Consider the following 26,371-nt stretch of genomic DNA (forward strand, 5'->3'; position numbering starts at 1 on the left):
TTCCTCTCCCCCCCCCTTTTTGAAGTCAGTGTACGAGATATTTACATTATACCAGATCTGGTATTTTAACCCATCCATTGCTTGCCTCTTCTCGAATCTATAGGGCTAATTGGGCTGTATTGTATACCATTCAAATCGGATTTCTTGTTTTATTTTTTTTTATTTCTTCAACACTCATGCACAATGTAACGCCACTTCTGCTAATGTTACTTCTTCAAAGTGATAACAGTTCTCATTGTTTGTCTTCATAATCACTGCTTCTGAAAACCAAATAAAGGATGGGTTAAAGTCCAGGGAAGGGGACACTTTTCAATGTCATGAATGGAAAAAGGTCTTAAAATGGAGGTTAAATAGTGAAAGTGTTTGAAGGATTTCTCCTCATCTTTTGGAAATGTTGCCTGGTGATTCACTCCCCCCCCCCCCCCCCCCCCCCCCTCCTCTCTTTGAAGTTTTTTTTTATTTTATTTTCTGTAGGAGTGTTATTTATTTATTTTCCTTTTGTGACATCAGTTTAAATCACTGTATAAATGCCCCATGATTCAGTATAAAGTTGGATTTTTTTGTATGTATTTTCTTTGGTGTCATGACTGGGGGGGGGCTTAAAAAGTTTTTTTTTCTTTCTTTTCAGAATATATCTACCTCACGCTTTTAAAATATATGTATGCCTATCGAAAACAAATACACCTTACTCTCTCATAGGTTTGTATAGAAACGTCATCTGGATAAAACCCACAGGGATCTAGATTAACCTCACAAAGGAGTTGGAATATCTGTTGTAAGTACAGCCCAATGATTGATTGAAAAGTAAGTTTATACCTCTGATAATACAAAGGACAGGACTTCGGGACAGCGGGCTTACGTTCTCTGCAGAATCGGTTTACATTGTTGTTGGGTATTTAGGTGAGAAAATATTAGGTAATTATGTCAACCTACACTTCAATTTGACTGGATACAGTGTGGCGAGATGCAGTAGAAGTCTGGAGTCAAGACCAGAGACTGGGGCTCAACATCAACATCAGATATCCCATCTCCGCTGACTCCCAACATATTGTCACAACCTTAAATCCTCAAAAAACTAAACCTTCATTTTCTCATTTAAAATGCATTTATATAGAAGTCTGAACAGTTATCCTGGGGAATATTTAAAAAGGGAAAAAAATGTTTTATTGACCTCCAAGAAAAATAGTATTTGCTGTTTACCTGTAGCCTGTAATGCTGCAATGTTACAGCACAACCCAAAAATCCAGATGCCATTCACAATCATTCAATGTTGGCTTATTTTTTTTTACCCTGTAAACTGATTGTTTACGTGAACGCCATCTCTTTCTCTGTCCAAGTCTATCTGCTGAATGCCATGACGTTTATGCCCTAGGGATAGCTAACTGTCACCTTTTGCTGTCTTTTTGATCATTTGGAAGTAAACTCAACACGACCTATTTGTACTGCTACACACACCAATGCTGCTGGTTAAAACCGTCACCTCAGTCGATCTTCTCAGAAAAACTTCCATTCTTCTACTCACAGCGGCTACTTGGAGAGTGCCGGCTCAGTGCAAGGTCTTCTGAGCTGGATGCGAACACCTATTTGAAAATTCATGTTGAAATTAATACTCAAAAGCAATAAAAAAAAAAATGGATTAATGAATAGGCCACTGGGTAACTTCTAATGTGAAATCTGGGTGCTCAATTTTCCTCTTAAGCTTTTTATCTGTGCAGAATATAAGAGAATCAAAGAATGAACAACTGTTTTTGGTTGATTACTGCTGAATGTCACATTGGTACAGAAATTACCACTGACAAGCAAACAGCTTGTGTAGTTACTTTACATATCTGTGCATTTATGTTTTTTTTCTGTTTGGATGCATGTAATAAGATACAAACTTTTCAGTTTTGGGAGTAGACATTACATTGACCTGTCGTGAGGTGAATTACTAGTTACTATTAGATCACAAACCTGTCACAACTACAGCATTTAAATAAACACGTGGATGTTTAGGACAGGGATGTTGCGTAGATTACGGGTAGACATGGTAAACGACATGATTAGAAAAGATCATAGGCCTACGTTTACAGCTTCACACTAGTTGCTTTTTTGCATAACCAGATTTCAGCGTAAATATACAGTAACTAACTAAAAAAAAAGCATTCAACTTAGTCATCTTCATCATTTTCCATCTTCTGAATGTTCTTCATGCAAACCTCAGGTTTATGGAGGATGCATCAGTGCATTCACACTGCAATAATAAGTTTGAGGTTTATCATTATCATGCCTCTGTTTTTATGATTTGCATTCCTATACCTTCTGAGGGGGCCTTGGTTTACTGCTATTGTTTTATAAGAATACTTTCACAAAAATCGCTGTTCATGACCTGATTGGTGGAAAGAAATAATCAAAAACCTTCACTAGACTAGTTTGTTTTTCAAGCTCTGTATCTGAGGCCTCAAAGTTTTTTCACACCTATAACTGAGATGGTGTATTTTTCACATGACATCTCCAAATGTGTATCTGAACAATTCTTGTATTTTCTTTATTTCCCTCTGAAATTTTGAATAATAAATGAATGAGAACTTCTGCTGTTGGTTCTTTTTTTAATTCCCTCCAAGGCCACAGGCCCTCCACTAATCCACAGCATCACCAGTGATCTCTTTGTGTCTTGTGAAATGTCTTCAATAGAAGATCTACCTTGCTGTGACAGCTGGCTTGGAGTCCTCTGTCATCATCTCCTCATGCGGTTTCTGAAGGGTCCTCAAGCTGGTCCAGCATGGTGAGAATGAGGCTCTGCAGCAGAGGTACCAGTCTGTCAGCTGCAGTTAAGCTGCCAGATGACGGTACATGGATGAGGGCTGCTCTCCTCTGACCGTGATACAATGAGAAATAATACGCAAAATCACACAGGTACCTGAGGATGACAGAACACATATTATTATACTGTTGAGTGTCTGTTATCAACATGGCAGGAACAGCTGCCTACCTGCCAGCATCTCTTGAATAAAGGACATCCGTCCCTGCTTGTTTGAACTCTTTCGCGACAGCCCTCATGTTAACGACTGAGTCCAGTTTCTCTGGTCCTCTCTCCACACAGCACTGACTTTCAGGACAGAAGCCACACACATCTTTGTCTCGGTAGCCACTGTTCTTTCCCGTTTGCTCCAAAAAGACGACACTGGAACCTCTGGCTACGCCCAGATGTACAACCAACTGGGACACGCACAAATAATTAAGAGTAAAGTGATACATTCACCTTCTCATACCATAATCAGCTTTTAATTGTGTTTCAACATTTAGTATCTCCACCAGGGTCATGGATACCATTCAGGATACTGAGGCATTAACTCTGTAGGTTTCCTGTTAAGTATCTTGTAATTTCTTTGTGCAACCGCTTACAGGTGGTTGGTATTTAGGGTTTGAGTTTGATTCTAGTTCAAGTTTGAATTGTTTTGGAGGACTATTGCCAAAGGAGGCTGGTTTTAGGCGAATAGGGGATAAGGGATGTAAAAAAATAAAATAAAATTCAAGATAATTGAAAATAAATATATATTCTTTTTTCAATAAATAAAATTCAAGATAATTAAATTAAATAATTAATTAAATACACCTATATATATTTTCAATTATCTTGAATTTGATTTTTATATATACAAAAAAACTTTAAACAAATTGACATACATAATACATATTATGTACATAATTTACACTATTTTTGATATCTGCTCACATGTGAGAGGGACTTTTTACCTCAGTATTTCTAGAAATCAAATGGATCTGGCCCTGGTCTTTACTTGCCAAGACTATATTTTTACCTTTGGGTGAAGAGTTTGCCAAATCTCAGCAATTATTTGCTGAGTTTTAACATAACTCACTGGCACCTCCCTGATGAAAATATCAGTCAGCTCTCCAAATCCGACCAACTTCAAGCCCTTCAATAAAGAAATATTAGACATGTTGAAGTCTTTATATCTCACAATAGGAATGTAAAACTGACCCATATTTTGTGTTCCCCATTACCTGGGCTGCTTTCCAGCTGGGGTTCACTAAGAACTGTCGAAAAGGTCCAAAGCCTAATAAAGACGGTATTCCAAATGTAATGAACGCAAGTTTGAAGAGTTTGTGTATGAGCAAACACTTCCTACTTTACCTGTAACCACCACGACTTCGCGTCTGTTCATTACGCTGTCAAGATGAAACAGTCACTAGGAAGGATATTTGTTACGCACTTCATATCTGGACACAGAAAAACAACAAGGCTTATTTTAGCACCCGCAGCTCCCCTTTTGTCCGCTTGGAGGAGCTGTTCCCCGGACAATAACAGCTAAAAAACCCATGTAGAAGTGATTCGTTCAGGTTCCTCCGGGAAATTCTGACATCCAATTTACAGGTCTAAAAGGTCTAAAACAAGTCACACATTTAATTAGCATAATAAAAAGACCAAACATTTTCACGAGATTTAAACAAACAAAACAATTTACTCATGTTTACTTTTATACTTTTTAATTGGCTATAATTATCATTATTTAGCCTACAAGACAATCGTGTCCATACACGTTTTAATTGAATTTGTATAATTATGCACTTAGTTTTTTTCCTCATTTTAAATTAAATTTTACTGCATTTACAGAATCTAGCTTAAGTTTTATATTTAAAAGTCTTACAGTTGCTTTCACTGTGATATTGGGGGGATAATATTTCAGACAGCACTTAAACGCAGCATCACATCTGCAAGGGCCGCGCTTGGGGCGATCCTGTGAGGCAGGAGCCGCCCTCCTCCTGCTGCGCTTGTCAAAGGGCTCTGATCGCAAATTCCATCCCAGTCGTCCCAGCAGACGCACACACGCGAATGACACCGGGACACCCTGTCTCCTAGAGTATAGCTAATATACAGGCAGGACATTTTTTAAACTCACTTTTTTTTTCTAATTAGATGCCACTATGTTGCCTTTCAAGAGAACTTTTGAAAGCGAGAAACACCATCTGCAGGAGCTCAACGGCAGACTTGTCCAGTATCTTTCCAGAACCAAGCAGCTGGAGAAGGAAAATGCGCATCTTATTACTGAAATAAATAAACTCAGACAAGCGAAAACGGCGGAATGGGACCCGAAGTACAAGGGTGAGATGCGGGATCTGAGGAGAATGGTGGAGCAGCTGTCGTTTGAAAAGTCCCAGGCGGAGATGGAGAGGGAGAAGCTATGGCGGGAGTTGCAGATGGTCCAATCTCTGTGCAGCGAGCAGACGGGAGTGTGCAGGGACATCAATGGCGAGCTAAAGAGCTACGAGAAGGAGCTTCACAGCGCTCACAAGACCAACGGTGAACTCCAGCAGCGTTTACTTCAACTAGAGAACGAGTGTAAACGCTTAGATGATGCGCACAGACGAGAAAAGGAGCATCTCCGGCGCCAGGTGGATTCCCGGATGGTACCCATCATCACGCAAACTTATCGCGGGCCTCCGGCGGCCAGCATGGAAGAGGTGCAAGAGTATGCCCGTGGTCTGTCCGAAGGATGGCTCGAGACCTTTGAAATGTACCAACTGAAGGTGGAAGAGATGGAGCAGTCGATTAAAGCGGACCAGGCGAGGTTGAGTGATCTGCAGAGGGAGAAGATGATGTATGCCTCAGAGTTGGACAAATTACGCGCAGAAGCGGAAAAACAAGGTCAGATTCAATTCCGTCTTGAAGAACAGCTGATGCACATGCAGGAGACATATCGGGTGGACTTCAGCCAATATCAGGTGAGGAAAAGTCCATTATAGGCCAATTAGAGTAGGACAGCCCAGATTTATATTTCATAGTGACTGAAGGGAAGCCAGATATAAGGAGATGTACATTTTAATTTATTAGTCCCAAACTACACATTGTAAATAGGATACACTATTTAAAAATATCCAGGCAGAAGAATATCCCTGTTGTCACAGTATAGGCCATGAGAGGGGGGGGGGGGCTACTCCCTCTTGTCCCTGCCACACCCACTCTACTTAAAGGCACTGATGCAGCTGTCAGAGGCTGCTACAAATGATTAAACTAAATGATTGTTATATCCTCATCCCAATCTAGGCTGACATTTCTAACAGGAATATACATGACCCTGTTGTAAAAGCATACACATGCAATAGATGTTGGTTCTGAAATGAAATGGGTTCTGAATGCAACTCTCCCCACCACCAATAAGCCTACATCTTGCCATGCATCATAACGCGGGGCCTGACATGTTTGCGTTCCCTTAACTGTCTCTTGCGTGTAACATTTGACCTCAGTGTAAAAGGATTGATTAGCTTGAGTAACTAAAATTATTCTACCTCTCCAGTACTTTATAGCTGCTGGAGTACACCAGCCACTTAAACCAATTAGCTGTCAGACTGACAAATCCGTATTAGCCTCCTAAAGATGGAGCCCGAAGCAGGTCAGTCAGTTACTAATGACTACACTGTAGGGATGTCCACAATAGGGATGCATAGGGATGTTCACAATAATACATGTCTCACACTTACAGTAACATTTAGAATTAAGCATGACATATGTCGAAGGATGTCAGATGTTACTGGAACAGGCTCATGCATGCAGTCAGGGCCAGGACAGAAGCAGTCAGGGTCAGGATTAAGTGGTCCACACAATTAGTGCAGTCTGTTAGTGGGATCAGACTTGGTTTAGACAAGTGGCCATCTTTCAGCATTCAGAGTCAACAAAGATAAGAGGAGGGGATTCAAAACAGGAAAAAAACACAAATTTGCAAAGTAAACAACACTATGGGCTGCAGTGACATAAAATGTGGTCACTTTGGTGGTTAACACAAATTATTACAGTATGTTCAGTTAAACTGCAGGGATAAACAATAAATAAATGTAATACCCAATGGACATATTGCAGACTGTTTAAATTAAACTGTGTGCAAAGTGAAAACCTTTTTTTGTTTGTTGCTTTTTTCCCCTCCAGATGATCATCCAGAAGCTGGAGAACGACAGGAATGTGATGGCTGATGCTATTGCAGAGAAGATGCGAGAGCATCAGCACCTTCTCCAGGTTAAGATGAATCTGGGCAATGAGGTGGCTGCATACAGGTGATGAGTTTATTTAATTTGTCAGCTGTCCAATCCAAACAGATTTTTTTTAATGCAACTAACTTCAGTCCGTTAAGTAAATGCGTGTAAGACGAAGCCTGCTGGACCTGGGCGAGAGACGGCCTATGGCCAGAATACCATAGTTCATAAAAATGCAGCGCAGTGACGATACAGATATTTCATACACACAATGTGTGCAACTCTGCTGACCCCGTGCTGGACCCATTCATAATGAGTCCGCTGTCTCGCTGTAAGTAGCAAATACGTGCATCGCTCTCCCCCCTCTCCTTAGCTCTTTTAATCAGTTACTGTTAAAAACAAATGAAGGAGTCTTCTTAGAGATACATTTTTTTAATATTTATTTCAGATCATTCTCTTTTACATGTGTTGCAGCTGTATGTATGTACAATATACAACTTCAACATAAGAGGAATGTAGCACAATATGAATGTGAAAGCAGTTATAAATAGCCTATGTGACAATAAAGTTTGTTTTGGTTAAAATAATCGTGATAATTAATCGTAATCTCAATTTTGATCAAAATAATCGTGACTATCATTTTGGCCATGATTGTGCAGCCATAGGTTATATAATTGTTGCTCTGGTTCGACAAGTATGACCTCACAATGGTGATGAAATATAAGTATGAGCACATATAATGATACAGTCGGTACACTTTTGTGTACTGAATGTTGTTGCTTTTTGTGAATGAAGATGTCAGCTAAAATTTATATACAGTAGGTCCTCGCTTTTCAGTGAAAATATGCTTTTAAAACAAGATTATTGTTCAAACCAGCCCCCCCACTGCCTGAAGCCACGCTTAAAAAGTGATTTCATTGAACAACACAAAAAGAAATCCGGCTATTACCTCCTGCTGGTCTTGCTACTAGGTCACCTGAACTTCATTTAGATAAACTAAAATCAGTAACAAAGTTTTTTTAATTTTCTCTGTGGTTTATTTTAAGTATTTGTATTGTGCTAATATACTGTATGTGTTAATTATATCTGGCATTTCATATCCTGTAATAATAACATGGCATGTCTAGTCTTTACATAGGCAGATCACACAAGGTCACATTCTACCAGACTATCTTTACTCAAAGTTATTTAGAAAGCAATTCATATTTATACTGTATTGTCATGTTTGAAGGTGCAATATCCTGTGTTCTTTTCAGCTATCTTTGTAACATCATAACCTCCTACCTCATATCCCAGGACAGTTGCAAGTTTTTGAGGGATACTTAAACTGTATTAAGCCAATTCCCAGGAAGTTCTTTAGAAGACTATGTACTCCACCATGTCTCTATATGGCACACTGTCTACTGGCACCTCTGGTTTGTTATGATTTTCTGGAATAGACAGAATGTTTTCCCAGAGACATGGCAGCGGCATGTGTTATTGTGTGTCACGAGTCAGCTTTTGCTTTGAGAGTCGCGGGTAAGCGTGGATCGCCCTGCGGAACCTTTATTTTTAGGTCAGTCTTTGCGAAGGAAGTCTCCAGAGAGGTCGTTCCTTTTTGAGGCACGTTTGGTTGCTGTTGTATGTTTGTTGAATCATGGCCAAGGAAAGGTGAGCTGCTAAAGCTAAATATTACAAAGTTTTTATTACATGACAGTGGCTTGTTACGTTTTGATTATTACCACCCTATATGGACAGGTCCTAGGTTTAACCATCTTGTAAGCCTGTTGCGTTTAGTTTGAGGGGGTTGAGATGGCAGAGCTGAATAATGTTCACCGTGTTGTGAGGTATTTGTCTTTGCTCTTTCTTTTCTAAATATGATAAAAATAATTATGTTGAAATAGGAGGATAAACAGTGATTAATATTGACTTATTTGCCCTTATAATAATATATTTTGTCCCCTGTTTGTTTAGGGCTCTTCTGGAAGGTGAGAGAGCAGATCTGCAAGATGGTCATAGGAGGGGAACTCAACATCAAAGAGAAAGAATAATAGGTACTGTGTTTGAAATTATTTTATTAAGCTTAGCATTAGTTCATGCAGGACACGGAAGTCATACGCCCACCGATTGAATTATCATTCCTATTGGACACACACCAATCACAGCCATTCTCACATTAAGGTTAAGGCGGTCCTTTTAAATATGACTCCCTCCTCCCTGGTCCCTGCTTCACTCACAGCTGGTACTGGCAACCTTTTGCCTCCACCACCGCAGCCTCAACCTTCTTTGCTCAGAGTCCTAACATGACTCACAGTTTAAAATGTTTAAAACTTTCAATGTCTTTCTTTTGGCTTACTCTTTTTCTTTCTGCATGGTGCTCCCTGTTTCAACTTAGCATGCTGCTTGGCTAGTTCAAGCATAACTGTATTTGCATTTGTTGGTTAAATCTGTGACAAGAGTGTTCCTGAGTGAAGTGCTGTTACATGTTGATCACAAGAGTACATTGTAAAACTAGTCTGAATGAAATAGTCTGAAATTTTGATATGATAAAATATGCTCATTTGCCTTCTTGCCAAGAGTTAGATGAGAAGATCGATACCAATCATCCAGATGTGAGTGGTATCGATCTTTTCATCTCTTGCGAAGAAAGCGAATAAGCTAATTCCCCAAAATATCAAACTATTCCTTTAATTATCTACTTGAATATTCATGCTTATTAATTCTCTGCCCCAGATATAAGGTTGCCTGCCCAGCCCTACACTCCAAGAGCTTCCACCCTAACCACCAGAAAACATATGGATATCAGGTACACACCGCTGACTTCAAACCTGAGAAGATCCCCTGTGCCTCCCTATGGGTCCATAAGTCCCTCTAGGATCATTCCTATTTCAGTTGCAGGGAGAGCTCGGCATCAGAGTCCCACATCCAGAAGGGACATGATCTCATTCTCAAAAGCTCAGGCTTCCGCCTCTACCCCTGCCACCACCACCTCCACCACCACCACCACCGCCACTGCCAAAGATAAACAAACAGGCCAGAGTGAATACCAAATAAGACAACATGTACAGAAAACAGAAGCAGATGAGAAAATTGTTAAAATCCAACCGGTCTCTGAGGTAGAGAACCAAGTCAGTCACATTGAGTCCTCCACTACTGGGACTAGACCAGTAAGAGTGGTGTCACCAATAATGATGAGCCTGAGCAGGAAAACTGAGACTGAAAGCAAAAAGCAAGCATCAGAGGAAAAAGAGAATGATAATGTTTATGGAAAGGAGTTCAAAGAAAAAGAGAAAACAGAGCACACGTTGGTCCCATGTGAGCAAAAGATGTTAGACTCTGTGTCTGTAGAGGATTTCATTGAGAAAGCGATGAGACCAGCAGGTTTGGGAGCTAAGGTTTGCCCCTCGGGAGAATCGCAGGTAAAGTATCATGTGGAGAAAACTGAGCAGGAGGATGGAACAACTAAGACGCATATTGTGTTGGAGTCCAAAGTGGAGGAAGAGATGGATTTTTCAGAAGACTCTGCACTGGATGAACTACTGAGTCAAGGGGTTAAGAAGGTGTCACTGGAAGACATCGAGGACACAGCAACAGGAAGCATGATCAAGACCCTGCTAAGTGGCCTGCAGGAAAGCGAGAACTTTAAAAATAAGTCAGTCAATGTGGAAATCACTGAGGAACCGGCGGAGTCTTACAGTGATGAGGAACTTGATGTTGAGCAGAAGTCCAGATCTAGTTTTTATGAGCCCTCCTCAACTTATTTCCAAATTGAGGAGCTAAAGAATATGAGTGACGCTGATGCCATGAAAACCTCCATGACAGATACAGATGATTGCAAGGGTGGATCTGTACGAGTTCAAGAGGTTTCAAGAGAGAGTGAATTGTCATATTTCTCCCATGACCAAGAGCCGGACGAGTATTTTGTTTCCACTCCAGATGATAATCTTTCTGAACCCGAGGAGGGTGGTGGAATCACCTCATATGGCCATTATGGTATCGTAGATGACCTGTCAGATGAGAGATACTATCAAGATGAAGGTCTTCTCTCGAAAAGAGTGATTGTAGAGGAAAGCGACGAATACAAGTTTAGGTCAGGGGATCACTCGTTAGTAAAGGAGAGTTTCCCAGAGTGCATCATCGAAGAAGAGGTTTGCGTCTCCCCTATAGTGCAGGAGTCAATGCTCGAGTTCCTGAGAGAGGACTCTTTAGAGCCCAAAGAGCAGCTGAAGGGAGCTCTAGAGAAGCTACAAAGCTCAGTGTCGGGTCCACTGAGGGAGGAGTTGGCTTTCCTCACAAAATTGGGTAGTGAAGATTCACAGAATATGGCCGTCAATGTCAAAAAAATGCAACACACAAGTGACAACGGCACCATGACTATAGTTGCAGAGATGAACGTCTCTCAAAGTCTGGAAGACTCTGGGCTGCTGGAAGCAGCAGATGAACTATCAGAAGAGCAGATCATGGCATCGCTCAGATCATCTAACCTAGGACTGGAGAAAGTCTTCCAAGGTGGGGCAGGAGGGGGATACAGCTTCAGAGTCACCAAAGAAGAGGATACTGCGTACGGTGACGAGTTTGAAGGCCTCACTGATGAAGGAGTGTTTGAAATCACAGAGAAACACGTAAAACTGGGGCCATCAGAAAAGTCTGTCACCTTGCAGATGGACGTAGAGGGCAGCCATGCTGAGGCATCAGAGCAAGAGCTTCAATCTCACATCTTGGAAACCCCAGTGAATGTTCCTCAAGAGAAAAGAGTTGCAACCGTTTACCTTGAAAGCCCGACAGATTAAGAAAGATTTTGGTCAGAAATATTGTAAACTGAGTGCTTGCTTACTTGTTAAAGAGCACATAACAGAGGTTGTTCTGACGCAGCAGTCCACACACACGACATTAACACAGTTTGACACTTTAATAACGCTAAAAGCTTTGCAGTAAAACATCATATATGTAATGAACTTTGGTGCCCTCTTTTACTGTACCTACTTAAGAGTGTGTCACCTAAAATGTGGTGTACCTTACATGATTCAAGCAAAATTTAGTTATTTAGTTAAAATTACTAGATTAAACACATATTTTAATGTATTCATTTTGGCAGTTCTACTATTAGAAATACTGAGGGCCCAACTTAATATGGGCTAGTTTAAGTAACATCTAGATTTTGTAGCAAATTTCCATGCTGGTGAAAACGGATAGAGTGCTACACTGCATGTGTTAAGTTTTTCACATATTGCAGTTCATCTTTAAAGAAGTTTGTTTATTCCCTCTAGAGTTCTCTATATTTGTACTAACCTGCATGCAATATTCATCTTAAACACCCCATCACATCATGTGTCTGCCATGTTGTTGAATATATTGCAAGCCAACATCTGACAGTTAAGAGTTATGAGGTTCTGTGAACGGTTTGCAGATTGGGGCTTTTATTTTTATTTAGACTTGGGCATCGCTGCCAAATGAAATGGCTTTAGTACATACTGCATTGCGAACACAGGAGTTTATTTAAAACATTAGTCAGTGATGTGTGCAGATTTTAGTGAAGCTCATATTTGAGGAAGGTGAAGTGGGAGTGGAAAAAAGATGGCAATTGGTCTTAAGAAAGTTTGCAAGTGTTGAATGCCAAAATTAAGGTGTAGGGCAGGTAAACGTAACACTTAAAAGTGATTAGGTAGTACACAATACTGGGTTATTATCAGATTATTTGACTTTACTCACAAACTAACTAATGCCATGTAAGACACTTTGATTAATTAGAAAAAAAGAATTGCCTAGTGTACAACCAAAGCCAGGTTACCATACATTTCTAACTTCCTTACAGTGAACATTATAATCTGAACATGTGAGTAAGAAGCTGAGTATTCAAATTACAGCACTTAGCACCAAAAGGGGGTTGTCGATGTGAAAAGCAAACAGTAAGATGAAAGAAAGAAAACAAGAAGAAGGATTACGAAGGATTCAGTGATAGCGTTGGTAAAGATAATCTAGTTTTGATGTATAGTATGTCTTTTCTGGATAATTGTTGCTTGTAGACAGTTGTTGGTCATCACAGTGTTAGCTTGAAGGATTCACATTTGTTCTCAAACATGAGTGCGTCCATGGCCGTGACTATTTTTGGATCATCAGCTTAGTGGCACTGACTGTTATTTAGGGTTTGTTGTGTTGTGTACACGTTGCACAGTCGGAATGGTCCACTATGATTACAGTTTGGTTACGTGTATTGCACATTTTGTCAAAGTGGTTGCAAAATTTACACTATGTAACTAATAAGTAATGTCTTCAGAGATTGGCTCCTTGGCATTATCGATTAATAAAAACATGTTTATCATGAATGCCATGTTCTTATAAATATGTTCATTTTTGAAAATCTACTAAACGAAACCTCAATTTAAAAAAAGTCTTGTTGCATTTAAGTGCCCAGATACAGCATATTTTCATACATTCTTATCTGCAAAATGCAGCAAACTATTATATCAGTGCATTTAAATGTATCTTAATAAGAAATATTGTGTAGGTTCCTGAATATTTGTGTACACGGTGTAATCTGGATGCCATGTGCCATTTGATATCATAAAAACAAATGTGTACATCAGCATACAAAAACATATTGATGTAAAAAGAATATTTTATGAGTCAAATGTTCAATAAGTGTTGATAAGATAGTCCAACACCATTTCTTTTATTGACATAATGATTTTTATTGAACAAATGGCATTATTGCTGTTTAAAAAAAAGGTCCCACCCTTATTGGAAACTGATTCATATCTTAACACAATTAAAACCTATTGTTGGTATGTTTTCTGAGTGTGAGTATTTCTTCAAAGTGAACTTATAACAAATAATGTACAAAGTGACACATACATGTAATGCTAGTGGACATGACTAGTGCAATTGAGGCCAATTTTCAGCAATGGTAGCTGCTTGTTTTAAAGTCAATGTATCTTTAATAGTCTTTAAGGATATCTTTAAGGAGAAATTCCTTTTGGACAATGAGGAACTTACTTTGCTGCAAAAGTTACAGGCGCAACGACAAGCACAAGGTTAAAAACAAAAGACAAATGTACAGTCAACATATGGGCTACTCAAAGGGCTGTGCAAATTGCAGATTTACCATTTTCTATACTAAAATAAGATAAAAGCCAACCTTCAGAAAACCAAAAAACAATTAAAAACAATTTCATTCATCCTTTTCATCCATCAAAATCACAGATATACATTAAAGAATTCATAGGCATACGTTCATCGCTGCTCATTAATGAGCTTAACTGCGAGAGGAACAGATGAGTGCTTATACCTGTTATATTTACACAGAGGAACCCTGTACCTCTTTCCTGAGTTCAACAGCTCAAACTGTGAAAACAAAACATGAGAGTTATCAGACAGAATGGCCTTAGCCCGCCTGATTGTTGCCTGATCAAAAGCACCTGTGGGTTGAGAGTTGCAGGTGTTCCCATAATTTTGCCTGCTATCTTAACCAGATTTAAATCTGAGTTTTAGATTTTACTGTCAAATTCCCAAACAAATCTAACAAACAGACAAACTTCTTAAAAAAACACATATCAGTATTTCTTGGTACACATCTGCAAGATTATTGTACTTCAAAAACATTTTAAGAGTCAGACATTGAGTTTCCATCATTGCTACTGGATGGTAGTGAAAGTGTGTGATGTTTCGTTTTCCTTAAACCTTGCCTCTGTTGTCTCTCGGCTACCACTGGTGCCCTGCGAAACATACATTACATACATTACTGATTTTATCACCAGGAAAATCAACTGTCATATAATATAAAGTAAGGTTTAATTAGTTCAGCAGATTTACCGTGCCAGCATGTCCACAGCTTTTTGTGTAGCTTTTGTCATCTTGTGTCGAGGACCGTACAACATACTCTGGATCTCCAGGCACTAAAATTTAAAATGTCAAAATAAATAACAGCAGAAGTAGTGCTCTGTGGAAGATGAGAGTTGCAACTTATACTCAAAGGGGAATTAACACTTCCTAGCAACATGTGAAAGCACTAAACATCCCAAAATAACCACTGATCCAAACCTAGGTTTAGATAACACCTGTGCTGACCACTCTGAGTGTCAGGTCAACAAGGGGGAATCTGCTGGATTTATTACAAGCAAATCAACAACCCAGGTATCTAAGGTAGTTAATATAATATATTTAAGATGCAGCCTGAGTCATTTTCCACTCTACATTTAGTTTGGTCAAATCAAATCAGAGAAATGAGCAAAGACTTCTAAACTATATGACACACAAGTCTAAACTTTTTATCAAAAACACGTTTATGATAATACAGCTTGCACACATCTAAAGTTACACAATAGACATGATAAAAGCGCGTCTGCTCATTTGTGCAAACGCCATAAATAAGATGTGGAGGACTTTGTTAAAAGCTGAGAAAGGGAGCAAAAGGTTTCCCTCTGCACCAGGGAAAGTACAACGCTCTGTAATCTGGAACAGTTCCATTTGGCGTCCTGGATGTTTTCACTGTTGCTAAGGTTGATGTAATGGAAGGCTTTCTTTTTCAGCAACACTACAGAAGAAGGTGGAAAGTGGCAAGTCTGTGTGTGCCATTGTTCTCTATGTTTTCTTAGTAGATCCTATGTTCTGTATCTACTGTATGAGCCATGTTTCCTTTGGAAAAACAAAGTTTCTCAATCAGAGAGCAGATGGTGTCGAGCTGACAGGAAAAAAAATCCTGACATATCTTCTCTGTGTCAGGGTACTTCAGAAAGGTTACTAGTGGGACGTGCTGTAGAGTGAGTGTGCCCTGATGTACCCTGTCAGTTCAGAGGGGGACTTGGACCCCCTCTGCCCTTAGCTGTCATAACAAACAACATAGCAACCGGGCTACTTTACTTACAGGCACGTCACTACTAGTATAAAGAAACCCCTGTATACTCGTGTATTTTAGTATGTGTGTTGGGCGGCAGAACAGACCTCATTCGACAATGTGCAGTCATACTATATGTGTTAAACAAAAACACTGATTACATAAAGAAATAAGTAAAAGGATAACAGCTATAGAGGAGGAAAATACATAAAGGGCTGCTATTTATGTAATGCATGTGTGCTGAAAGACATAGGAATGTCACTTTTGTTTCAAAGAACATAATGGCATGCCTCACTAATTGGGGTCAGTGTCCCTTTAATTGACAGCAATTAATACACTGCCATTCTCCTTCCAAAGTTGTGTTTTCCATCTGTCGGGCTACGTCCAGACTGAGGAAACACAAAGTCACTCTGTGATATTTTACTCCAGGGAGGACAGCTCTGCACACTGCACCCTTCCCAGATTAGTATGCAACTCTGATAGCACTGAGCTTTAGGGAGGATGGCAGAAATAGATCATCTCAATATGTCAGGGACTCTTTGTGTGTATATTCTCAACTGGGCTCTCAATGGTGTATATGGACACACCCGGTGACCCGTGGCCTTTTATTAAACCCTCCTAAATACTTTGGCGGGGACTGTCATGTTCTACTCTGTCCAGCATTTTATGATACGTATTTACAGACTGTATCCAAGACAAACATTAGTATTCCTGCTTGTGTTCTGTAACTTGTTATTACCTTTGTCATGGTCCTGTGGGCCTGCTTCACCCTGCCCTCACTCATCTCCATACTTCCTATCAGCTGAAGGGTGTCTGCTACCTCTGCACTCAGGTCACCAAAAGTAGAATTCTTTGTAGCGAGAGAAGCTTTCTGGATTTCCACACATCTCTGCAATGATACATTGAAAATAGGTAAATCTTGTTTTGCCTTCAGTAGTGGGTAAGCAGTTGGAATAAATGACAATCACCAACTCTGAGGGTGTTTCCATGGAGCAAAAATAAGATGAAGATACTCTATGTCTGGAAGGAATCACTGTAGTGGCATTGTCTCACTGTTCTTACAGGTGTGTATATTTTGTAAGTGTGTGTGTGTGTGTGTGTGTGTGTGTGTGTGTGTGTGTGTGTGTGTGTGTGTGTGTGTAACCTCTTTGTGGCCACTTAGGAGGAGGAAACGACAGAAATCATCCTGGACCGTGAGAAAAGCCGGATCCTGTGGACCTACAGAGTTTTTGTATGCACTCAGACTCTGCTCAAAGTAGTGACCTGCAGAGTCTACACCAGCATGGGGGAAACACACACATGACGCATGTTAACTAATACTGCTATTGCTTAAACATGGTATACTGCTGCTGAATCAATGTATTATGGTATACACAGAGGTGTAAAAAGTACTAAAATATTGTACTAAAGTAAAAGTACCAATACATTGATGAAATACACAAGTGAAATTACCTATCTGAGAAATTTCTCAAGTAAAAGTAATAAGTAATTCATTTGAAATGTACTTTAATTAAAAGTTACTTAGTTACATTTAAAAAACAACAACTGTAAAACGGGGCGGGGGGATATCCCATGTAGTGAAAATAGGACAAGGGGTCAGCTACCCTTTCTACTCCACCTCCATCTCGTTCCTAATCTCCTACAGAAAGACTTGGCCCCAGGTAGGCAGCCTAGATGCTGATTTGTCACTGTAGTGGTTCCATGTGCAATTTTTTCTTCCTTTTGGTTTTCATAAGTCAAAGTTGTTGTTTTTTACTCAGTAACAGATGGGATTTGTAATGTAGCAAAATACATATAACTTTGCTCATAAACGTAATCAAGTACATTTTAAATTACCGATTTTTAAAACTACTTGAATACAAAATACACAACAAAACTACTTAATACAGTAACGTGAGTAGATGTATTTTGTTACTTTCCACCTCATTTACTTAGTTTTCATAGCTACCATGGAGCATACATTTGCCTTGAATTAGTTGGCATGGGTGAATCATACTGACAAGACTGAAGTTGAATGTCTTCAAAGATACTACTATAATTCGGGTTTCCACAGCTCAATTTCAAAGGATTTCAATAAAAAAAACAATAGGAGATTCCAACCCTAATTAACCCTTATTGCATATCTCTCAGGCCTAGCCTGTGACTGAATAAACTCACCATTGTGATGGGGTTCTGCTGCAGCGGAAAGGATGAGGGCCAGGCTGTGGGAGATCTGAGCCCCCTCTAGTGCCTCTGGGCTGTGACTCATAGCAATGGCATGAGCCTAGCAGAAACACCCACGTGAAATAAGACAGATGACATATCACAAACTAAGAGGACTTTACCTAACAACAAAGTCTGGCACCGTCTCAAGAAGCCCTCAAGGGGTTTATAAACAGTACATTGTGCAGTGTGAGTGATATGCCCCTTGCCTTGGAGAGATGCTCTATGGCTTGGTCCAAATGACCTTTGTCCTGTTCAATGGCTGCCATGTCCCTATAGACTGAAGAGGTCTTCTCTGGTTTACCACAGTCCTTCAGCCGTTGCAGAGACTTCTCACACTGGCTTAAGGCCTCCTCTGGTCTGTTCTGTCTCCTATAGACCCTAAAGAGCAGAAAGGACAGACAAATGGAGAGACTGTAAGAAACGGAAAGACAAACACAAAGACAGCAACCAGTTTGGCCCACTATATAAGGAATCAATGCAGAGTAATGATCAGAGTGTACACTTCAAGTAGTTTGTCTGCATTCCTTGGTTTATTCTGCTTGAGTATATTTAAGTAGCACACTGCAACACAAATGGTATATAAGACTCTTGATTTACAGTATTAATAGAGTACAGTATATACCCATAAGCCTGCTACTTCAGATACTATGAACCTGTTTTACATTACAGAAGTAACTCCTTGGTCTCTAGCCAAACCCAGACCATAAAGAGTGGTGGCTGATGTTTGCAGTTGTAGTGCAGACTATAATAGGCAAAGCTTGCACATTGCCCTTTTAATTGTTTTTGGTTGCATCCTTTCATGAGTCGCCAACTGTCTCCTCTGGGACTGCAGGTTACACTGCCCCTAACCCCCTCACTTTAACCACAGCCTCTAGGGCTCTGATGAATAACTACTGCAGGGTCCTTGCCGTGTCAGTAGAAACCACCATAGCAAGGATGAATATTTAGCTTAGAGTTCTACATTTGTAACAATTTTTCACCCATCTGTACATGTGTTGTTGATACCAAGTGCGTAGACTTCATGTTTTTCTCATGCACACAACAGTTGATCTTTACTCTTTTAAAAGACAGTCAATTCCTTTCATACTGTACTATGAGGTTGCTTAGGCTTCTACAGAGCAACAGGGTGGGAGGGTGGGGAGAGGGGTTGAGACAATGGCTGCAAAAAAACACTCCAAGGACTCCGGATCCCATCAGGATCCTCTGCTAAAAAGCGCCAAACCATCTACTAGACTCTCAACTGAATTCAGCTGTCCAGATAAGGGGGTGGTCTTTCTCAGAAGGCGCACCACTCATTACTATACACTCTATATCTACATTGTTGTCTGTCATACAGCAGAACAGGAATCCCCTTCTCACATCAACACAATGCAGAGCATAGTTGCATGTTGTTATCTGAATGACTATTAATTTACCTACAGAACGCTGTGTGTTTGATTTAAGGTTTTATCCAACGTGGCTTCCAGTAAATACAGTATACTTTAGCAGGGACAGCCTGTGTTTTGGGACCTTAAGTCTAAGCTTAATAGTATTATGTCATGCTCCCATCCCAGGACCATATGAATCTGGGTATTCATTGCTCAATGATTAAATGTCAGCAGTACAGGTTACAAAAACACTGCTTGTTTATTATTTTGAATTTTCTCATAAATCCAAGATTTTCCTAACATACCGTGATGGATAGTAGGGTGCCATGCTCATAAGTGGTCATGAGGCAGGACTTCAGGTCCTTTTAGGGCATGGCTGAAGCAGAGCTACATTCCAGCATGGCTCAAGTCCTGCCATTCTGCCTGCATGGACAAACAGACAATACCCCTCTATCCTCTCATTCACTCTGCATCCATACGCACTTCCTGGCAGGATGGTAATATGCCACATCCCACTGAAATCTACTAAGAGTCCACAGGGCAGGGAATTAATATAATTAAGGATTTGTAGATGCGTTGCCAAGCAAGCCACATAGCCCTCTTTTGTAAACGTTTCCAGAACATAGTTGACGCAAGTTTGCTCTGGGCTTTCACTCAGAAAACGATACAGTAAGGCCAAGCCAAATTGAAAACAGAGGGGCAGAAACACAACATCTCGCTTCAGCAAATCTGTGCGGTGCTTTAAAGTGATGGCATTGTGATTGATGGGGCTTTTTTATTGTGCCTCAGGTGGATGTGGGTCAAAGACTAAGGAGAAGAACACTAAACTACCTGTTCAGTCTATGGGTAGTGACTCTCAATCATGGCCATTTACGACTAAATCCCTGCCGGTTTTATTTCACCCAACTAATCAGAGACCATTTTACATCTGGAATAAGAGCTACCTTTTAGGAAAGGAATACGAGCAGACACTGGATCTCAAGCATTAAAATACCTCTGGACTTTGGCCAACAGTTGCCCTGCTGTGTGTTTATGTTATGTCCAGTCAATAGCCTACATATACAATAAGGATAAGTGAACAGGGACATAGATTACCTCAGCAGCACAAACTCAAGAGAATATTTGCACAATGTTGGTGAATACAATGTATTTTTTTTTTTCAATTAATATGATACATAAATGTGATAATTAAGGGAGGAGAGATTGTGGAAGAGTTTCCATTAATTCATCATTCTACAGGAGGAAAGTTGTGAAATACATTCTAAAATGTTTTAATTAAATAAAATCTGTCAACTAAGATGTAGATTTATGACAGCAACAGTTATAAAAAAGTGAAGAAAATTAATGATTTTAGCAGCCATGGCCAAGTCTGAGAATATGAGAACAAATAAATATCCATCTGGCTGATCATCAGGAATGTAATCTCTAATTACGTGTGTTTTCCCTTGTTTTTGTGATAACTTTGAGCTGGGTCATGACAACACCTTGAGTGGGAATATAAAACCGGGCAGAATTTTTGGACCAGGATCTATAAGAGAACTTATTGTTAAAGGTTTTGGTGGGAACTTTCCCCTCCATCACAACAGTGCTCACTGACAGAGCTGTAGAAGCATGCCAAATACTTAGTCATCGCCTAACAAAAAGCGATTTAGCAAGCTTACACACCGGCCAGAGTCTGCACATTTTTTCAATTACACACATCATGTCAACAAACTCTGACTCTCTGAAACAGACCAAGATGGCATCACTTACAAATACCTATCAGTGTAGCTCACCTCTGCTGCTGATAAGGCGTCTTGACTGTCGAGCTGCAGGAGTGTTACTTGTATTTACCTAGAAACGGGATTTTTAAAACATTGGGTCCTATGTTTATTTATCTTAGATTACATGTAAGATGGGGTACCCTTTGTTTAATACTCATTTATAATGCTGGAAATGTTTCCTCACTAAAACTAAGAAAAACATTTAAAGAACTGATCCAAAGGAGGCTGTTTTTTTCACCTGGTGGAGCGCGCCCATATAAAGGGGCTTAGTCCTCGACGCAGCGGCCGCAGGTTCAACTCTGAGCTGTGGCCCTTTGCTGCATGTCATTCCCCCTCTCTCTCCCCTTTCAAGTCTAAGCTGTGATGTTGAAAATTAAGGCCTAAAATGCCCCAAAAATGAAGAACTAATCCAAATTGTGACAATATAGGTCAGCTTTGTAACACAAACATTATGAGGTTGTCAAATGTTTTGATGTAGACTGGCCTGTATGTTTTTTGTTTTCACAAAACTCATATATGTGGAAATTATACATTTCACATCCAAGGATTAACAGGATCGAAATTAACATGAATACATTAGTGGGATGATCTCAACCCAGGTAAGACTATACTTTATTTCCTTGTTTTGCTTCTAATTTTACACACAGTGATCTAAACTATGAGAAGCTGCTTCTATTTTTATGTTGCCAGGCCACACAGTTCCCTTAATAGACTATCTGACTACCCTACACTTGATGTCTGTGCTTGGTGTCTCCACCATGATCCACTAAGTCTATAATCTTTTCCTGAGCATGTAGTACTGCCCTTGGAACCTCTGTTGTCAATACCACCACAAATCAATAATATGGAAATGGTTCTCGGTGTGACATAAACAGTTGACACTTGACAGAGAAGAGCTTTAGAATATCTCAAGGACCAGACTGTAAAGGCAATTACTTACTGATGTGTGTGGTGAGGGGAGTTTATAATTAAGGAGGGAGTCAAAGCCAGAGAGAAAATGCAAACATATGCAAACAAACACATATGGAGAAAAGGGAGAAATGCCTTTAAATTTCTTTAGAAAAGCCTCTTTTCCATCTGTGTCTCTGCTTGAGCAGTGACTGTATGAGTGGACATGCAGAAACCCCACCCAGCAAGTCTGTAAGCATCAATACAGCACACCCACGCCGACTTCTGAGTGGACTGGACAACCACAGGGGGAAATCCTGATTTGTTAAGCTGTTGTTTGCAAGAGAACATGAAATAATGGTGTTTTTACTGGCATAACCAAGTTAACAAAAAACCCTCCACTCAGAAAAGAAACATGTGAAAGGTAGGGTTAGGGTTAGATTTTATGTGAATTTGTAAGAATATACTGCCATCTTGTGGCCAAACTTAAATGCGAGGAAGCCTACTGATTTTGAAAGAAGTAATTTGAGAAAAACAAATATTATTTAGTTATCATAACAATAGCTTAAAATGTAAAATTGTCCAGGCTACACACTGAATCTCCTCTAGAAAGAACTGACACCTTTTAATCAGCAATAGTAAGAAAACTTATTTGGGTCAGCTGCTATTACTATAGGCTACAAATATTTACATATTTCTCACTTTTCGATTTTGGCAATCTATTTGCTATGTACTGCTGCTGCTAAAAACATTGTTTTTTCACTACTGAACCTGGATAGACCAGTGGAGATTTCCAGGGCAGTCTTCATCTTCTCCTCCTGGTTGATGCCACCATGTTGATGAAGCTCCTCAAGAACATGTTCTGCCTCCAGAAAAGAGGATTCAGCCTCCTTAAGAGTTGAAAAGAGTCAAGGAATTGTACAGCTTGTTATTTTAGTGGATTTCAGTTCCTGTTCAAACCCATACATTATTGCAAAATATATCAAGGATATTTGTCTGTAAGCAGTGAAGCGCCTCCATGTGTGAGGTGTACGTTCAATAGACACATGAGAACCTCAAGATTTTCACCTCTGCAGGAGGAGATGGAGGGGCAGAAAGGCAGCAGCTGTCTGGCCAGAGCCGAGTGCTCCTGGGCCTGCAGTCCCCAGCCTAAGGCGACAAAAAACAATCACCAAGAGTGTAAATTAAACAGTGTGCTAACTGTAAAAATCTGACCATCATCTAAACCGTATCTTCAATTAATAATTTCCCTAGATGGCCATTATTGGGGCAGAGAGCAAAGTAAAAACCACATGACAACATGATAACTGTTGTAGCCAATCACTATAAAGCACGGGCAGCTAAATGGATTGATCTTACACTTTTTATTGTTTATTTATTATATTATTATAGGTGCATCACTCAAAGACTGCCATATGGATTTCAAAATATGCAGTTAAAAAGTATTTTATTTCTTTTTTTAATTACCTTTGTACTGAAAATATGCTTTAGCCAGTCTGGCATGTGCCTGGGCTAGTTTCAGATGTCCATCCCCATGCACCAGCCTAGTCAGAGCCACACAACGCACCAGGTCCTGAATGCAAGCATCAAACTGAGCAAATACAGTAAACAACTGTCAGTGTTATCTTGATTGCCCACTGTGGCGTTCACACACATCAATAATACGTATGTGTTGCAGATTCGATTCACATTTAGAAACTCATTTCAATCATTCACCTGCCCAGGTGTCAAGCTTAGCGAAAACATGTTCAAACTTGAGACAATAGCTTTATCTCCAATGTGAGGATTAACAAAACAACATGAAATAAATCAGCTACTAATTTGATTACAATTGATAGCTTAAGTCATTTATCAAGTAGAAATAGCAAGCATTCACTGGTTTCAGCTTCTTGGGTTTGAGGATTTACTTGTTTTCCCCTTGTTGGACAGATAAAACAAGCTACCTGAAGAAATCATTTTTGACTATTGGAAATTGTGATGGACATTTTTTTACTATTCTCTGACATTTCACAGACATAATCAATTTGTTGAAAATGTATTCAAGACTCATCAATTAAGTGCCTTTATATGCACGTAAGTATCCTAGATGGGTCTTTTGGAGTATTCGGTTACATGTTGCTCATGTAAATATCTTATCCTGGTTCCAGAAACCGGATAATGTAAGACCTTATAATGGGTTTCGAGAAATATGGATATCCTACCTAGAGTAGGCTACTCAGATAACTGAGAAACCTGGATACTCTGCTGGTATAGAAAGTAGTGGCTGAGATGCTGGAGAATCAAAACACACCTTCACGCAGATAATCAGAAACACAGATGCTGTTATGAATATGTATTAAGGACTGGGTAATCAGGTCTCTTGTGTTCCATGTAAACAGCATGTCACAAATACGATCCAAACCAGGATAAGACTCTAAACTAGGATGCCAGGATGTTGTCAGTAATAATTATTAGTTGCAGCCTTGGCGTGCATTCCGCTTGTATACATATGTTATAGATTAAAAAATATCTGCCCTGTAAAACGTTTCCTGGAAAAGTTGTGAAAGCATATCTTGTGTGCACAACTAACTGAAAAAAAGAATGTAATATGAATGTGTTAGTGCAACACATACTGCACCTACCTCTTGGATGTCTTCACAGGCTTGAGCCTGGCTGTCAAAGTGTTTGAGCTTTTCTTTAGGTGCCATCATCATTAATTCCTTTTTAGCATATCCCGTTTGTGAGGAACTCAACACAGCTGAGGAACGGGCCTCCACGTCCCTGTTGGTGCATCCCATGCTCTCAGGGGATCTGCAAGGTTGGTCAAAACAGATATGTCAACACATTTTTAAAAAAAGGGAATGTACATTTGAAGAAAATACTTTGCAACGTCTGGACTGCTAGCGGGCTCCTGGAAAAAAAAATGTTTAGTAACATCAACATAGTTAGCTAGCTAGCGTAAAGTTACCTTGTCCACGGGTTAAATACATATGTTAGTAACGTTTGCTACCTAAGAATAAATCACTTACTCAGCCGACGGAGACTCAGAGGTACTGCGACGTGTGTTTGTCACTGCGAGTTCATCAGCCATTTTCTTTAATTTTACAAACAATAAATGACAGCTTGTGGATGTAACTTCAACCACGCCATACGCGTTTATGTTTCCGTGGTTACACTAGGCTAGCTACAATCTAATAGCTAGTTAGCTAGCGTCTGCTGATGCTGTTTCAGTTGGTTGTGCTCAGGCTTCTTCTTAAGCAACCTGGCCGAAACACTAGCTACCTTACCTTACGCTATGGTACCTAAAATGCAACTCTAAAACTAGAAGCACGTCACTTACAGATAGCTAGTGTGCAGCTAATAGGTTGTCGTAATGGGACTTAACGCTAGCTAGCTAGCTAGAGTATCCATAACTGTAAAACCACGGAGAACGTAGAAAAGCCTTTCCTGGATGTACATTGGCACATTCGCACTATAGAGTCGCACTCATAGACCGTATATATATTAACGGTCTATGGTCGCACTCGGAAGGAAGTGGGGTGCATTCAAGAACTGCGCTGTTCTTTAAAATACAAAAAAGAGATTTATTTGGCATTAAAGTGTGAGTATATGGTTTTGCCTGAGACATTTTCTTAAGACAAGGTGGGTTTGCTCAAATCAGTTTGATTGACAGCCTTATATCTCCTGTTAGTGTTGTTCCATCTGTTAAGGCATGACTATTATTTAGCCTACAACATTAACCTACCTGTCTTTTTCTGTTTTTCAAACCTTCATCTTTGTTATTTGTGCCCAGAATAAAAACACGTTTAAAAAAGGTGACTTGACTTAATTCACTTGTGTTAATCAAATTACTACACAGCTAGGATTCCAGCATATAAAAAACATGGGCTCATCATCTTATTATTTGCCCCAGGTTTACTTGCAATGTAATCTAAAGTCTTAAACGGGAGAGAAATATCTCCGAAGTTAGAATTTTTTAAAGAATATTGTACAATTGTAAGAACTTTTAACACGTTTTTAACATATTAATTGTAGTATTCTAATTTCTCCACAAGGTGCCACTATAGTAGCACACGATTAACAGTCCCAGACATACTGTAGGTTTAACAGTTCAAGTGCTCAAGAGAGGATTATAATATTGTTGGGATCTTATAAGAAATAATGGTTGGGATTTTGGCATCTCCTAAGGGCATGCACACTTCAAAGTATTGAGCTGGCCATATTTATTCCCAGGGCTGTTATTCTTTTATTAGTTCTATCCAAACCATTTATTTAATATTTTCTCAGACCTCTCTCATTTTTAGCTAACCATAATTTTGTCACCTACACATGCCACAAGTCTGAAAAATAGTTCAACATGAACGTAATTTTTCCTGTCATTTTCCAGTATTTTA

The 26,371-nt window shown here is 39.6% G+C and overlaps 3 protein-coding genes across 5 annotated transcripts in view; 1 reads left to right on the plus strand and 2 right to left on the minus strand.

Annotated features, from left to right (window-relative positions):
- Window positions 1-4,256, minus strand: part of pgpep1l (pyroglutamyl-peptidase I like) — a 6,449-nt gene extending 2,193 nt beyond the window's left edge. Inside the window, exons 1-6 of one of the 3 annotated variants that reach the window (XM_034878820.1) lie at window positions 4,136-4,256; window positions 4,006-4,058; window positions 3,801-3,917; window positions 2,972-3,198; window positions 2,683-2,899; window positions 148-260 (exon numbers count right to left, since the gene is read on the minus strand). In XM_034878820.1, the coding sequence (XP_034734711.1) occupies window positions 2,725-2,899; window positions 2,972-3,198; window positions 3,801-3,917; window positions 4,006-4,058; window positions 4,136-4,166 (603 nt within the window). In that variant the 5' untranslated portion in view covers window positions 4,167-4,256 and the 3' untranslated portion in view covers window positions 148-260; window positions 2,683-2,724. Of the gene's footprint in view, window positions 1-147; window positions 2,900-2,971; window positions 3,199-3,800; window positions 3,918-4,005; window positions 4,059-4,135 lie in introns of those variants that run through there. The other 2 variants (XM_034878821.1, XM_034878819.1) reach the window with 2 other exon arrangements.
- Window positions 4,257-4,727: 471 nt separating this feature from the next.
- Window positions 4,728-13,349, plus strand: synm (synemin, intermediate filament protein). The gene is made up of 4 exons (XM_034878800.1): window positions 4,728-5,724; window positions 6,923-7,047; window positions 8,920-8,999; window positions 9,679-13,349. The coding sequence occupies exons 1-4, from the start codon at window positions 4,927-4,929 to the stop codon at window positions 11,733-11,735; spliced, it is 3,060 nt and encodes a 1,019-aa protein (XP_034734691.1). The 5' UTR covers window positions 4,728-4,926; the 3' UTR covers window positions 11,736-13,349.
- Window positions 13,350-13,576: 227 nt separating this feature from the next.
- ttc23 (tetratricopeptide repeat domain 23) lies at window positions 13,577-25,441 on the minus strand. Its single transcript, XM_034878814.1, has 13 exons — window positions 25,260-25,441; window positions 25,007-25,217; window positions 24,620-24,788; window positions 23,466-23,589; window positions 22,991-23,147; window positions 22,770-22,895; window positions 18,187-18,358; window positions 17,933-18,038; window positions 16,920-17,047; window positions 16,515-16,664; window positions 14,755-14,837; window positions 14,460-14,657; window positions 13,577-13,865 (listed from the first exon to the last, which is right to left on the minus strand). Exons 2-12 carry the CDS (start codon window positions 25,066-25,068, stop codon window positions 14,546-14,548), a joined length of 1,389 nt encoding a protein of 462 aa, XP_034734705.1. The 5' UTR covers window positions 25,069-25,217; window positions 25,260-25,441; the 3' UTR covers window positions 13,577-13,865; window positions 14,460-14,545.
- Between the last annotated feature and the right edge of the window lie 930 nt (window positions 25,442-26,371).

This window comes from Etheostoma cragini, chromosome 8, assembly GCF_013103735.1.
Source record: "Etheostoma cragini isolate CJK2018 chromosome 8, CSU_Ecrag_1.0, whole genome shotgun sequence".
Taxonomy (NCBI): Eukaryota; Metazoa; Chordata; class Actinopteri; order Perciformes; family Percidae; genus Etheostoma; species Etheostoma cragini.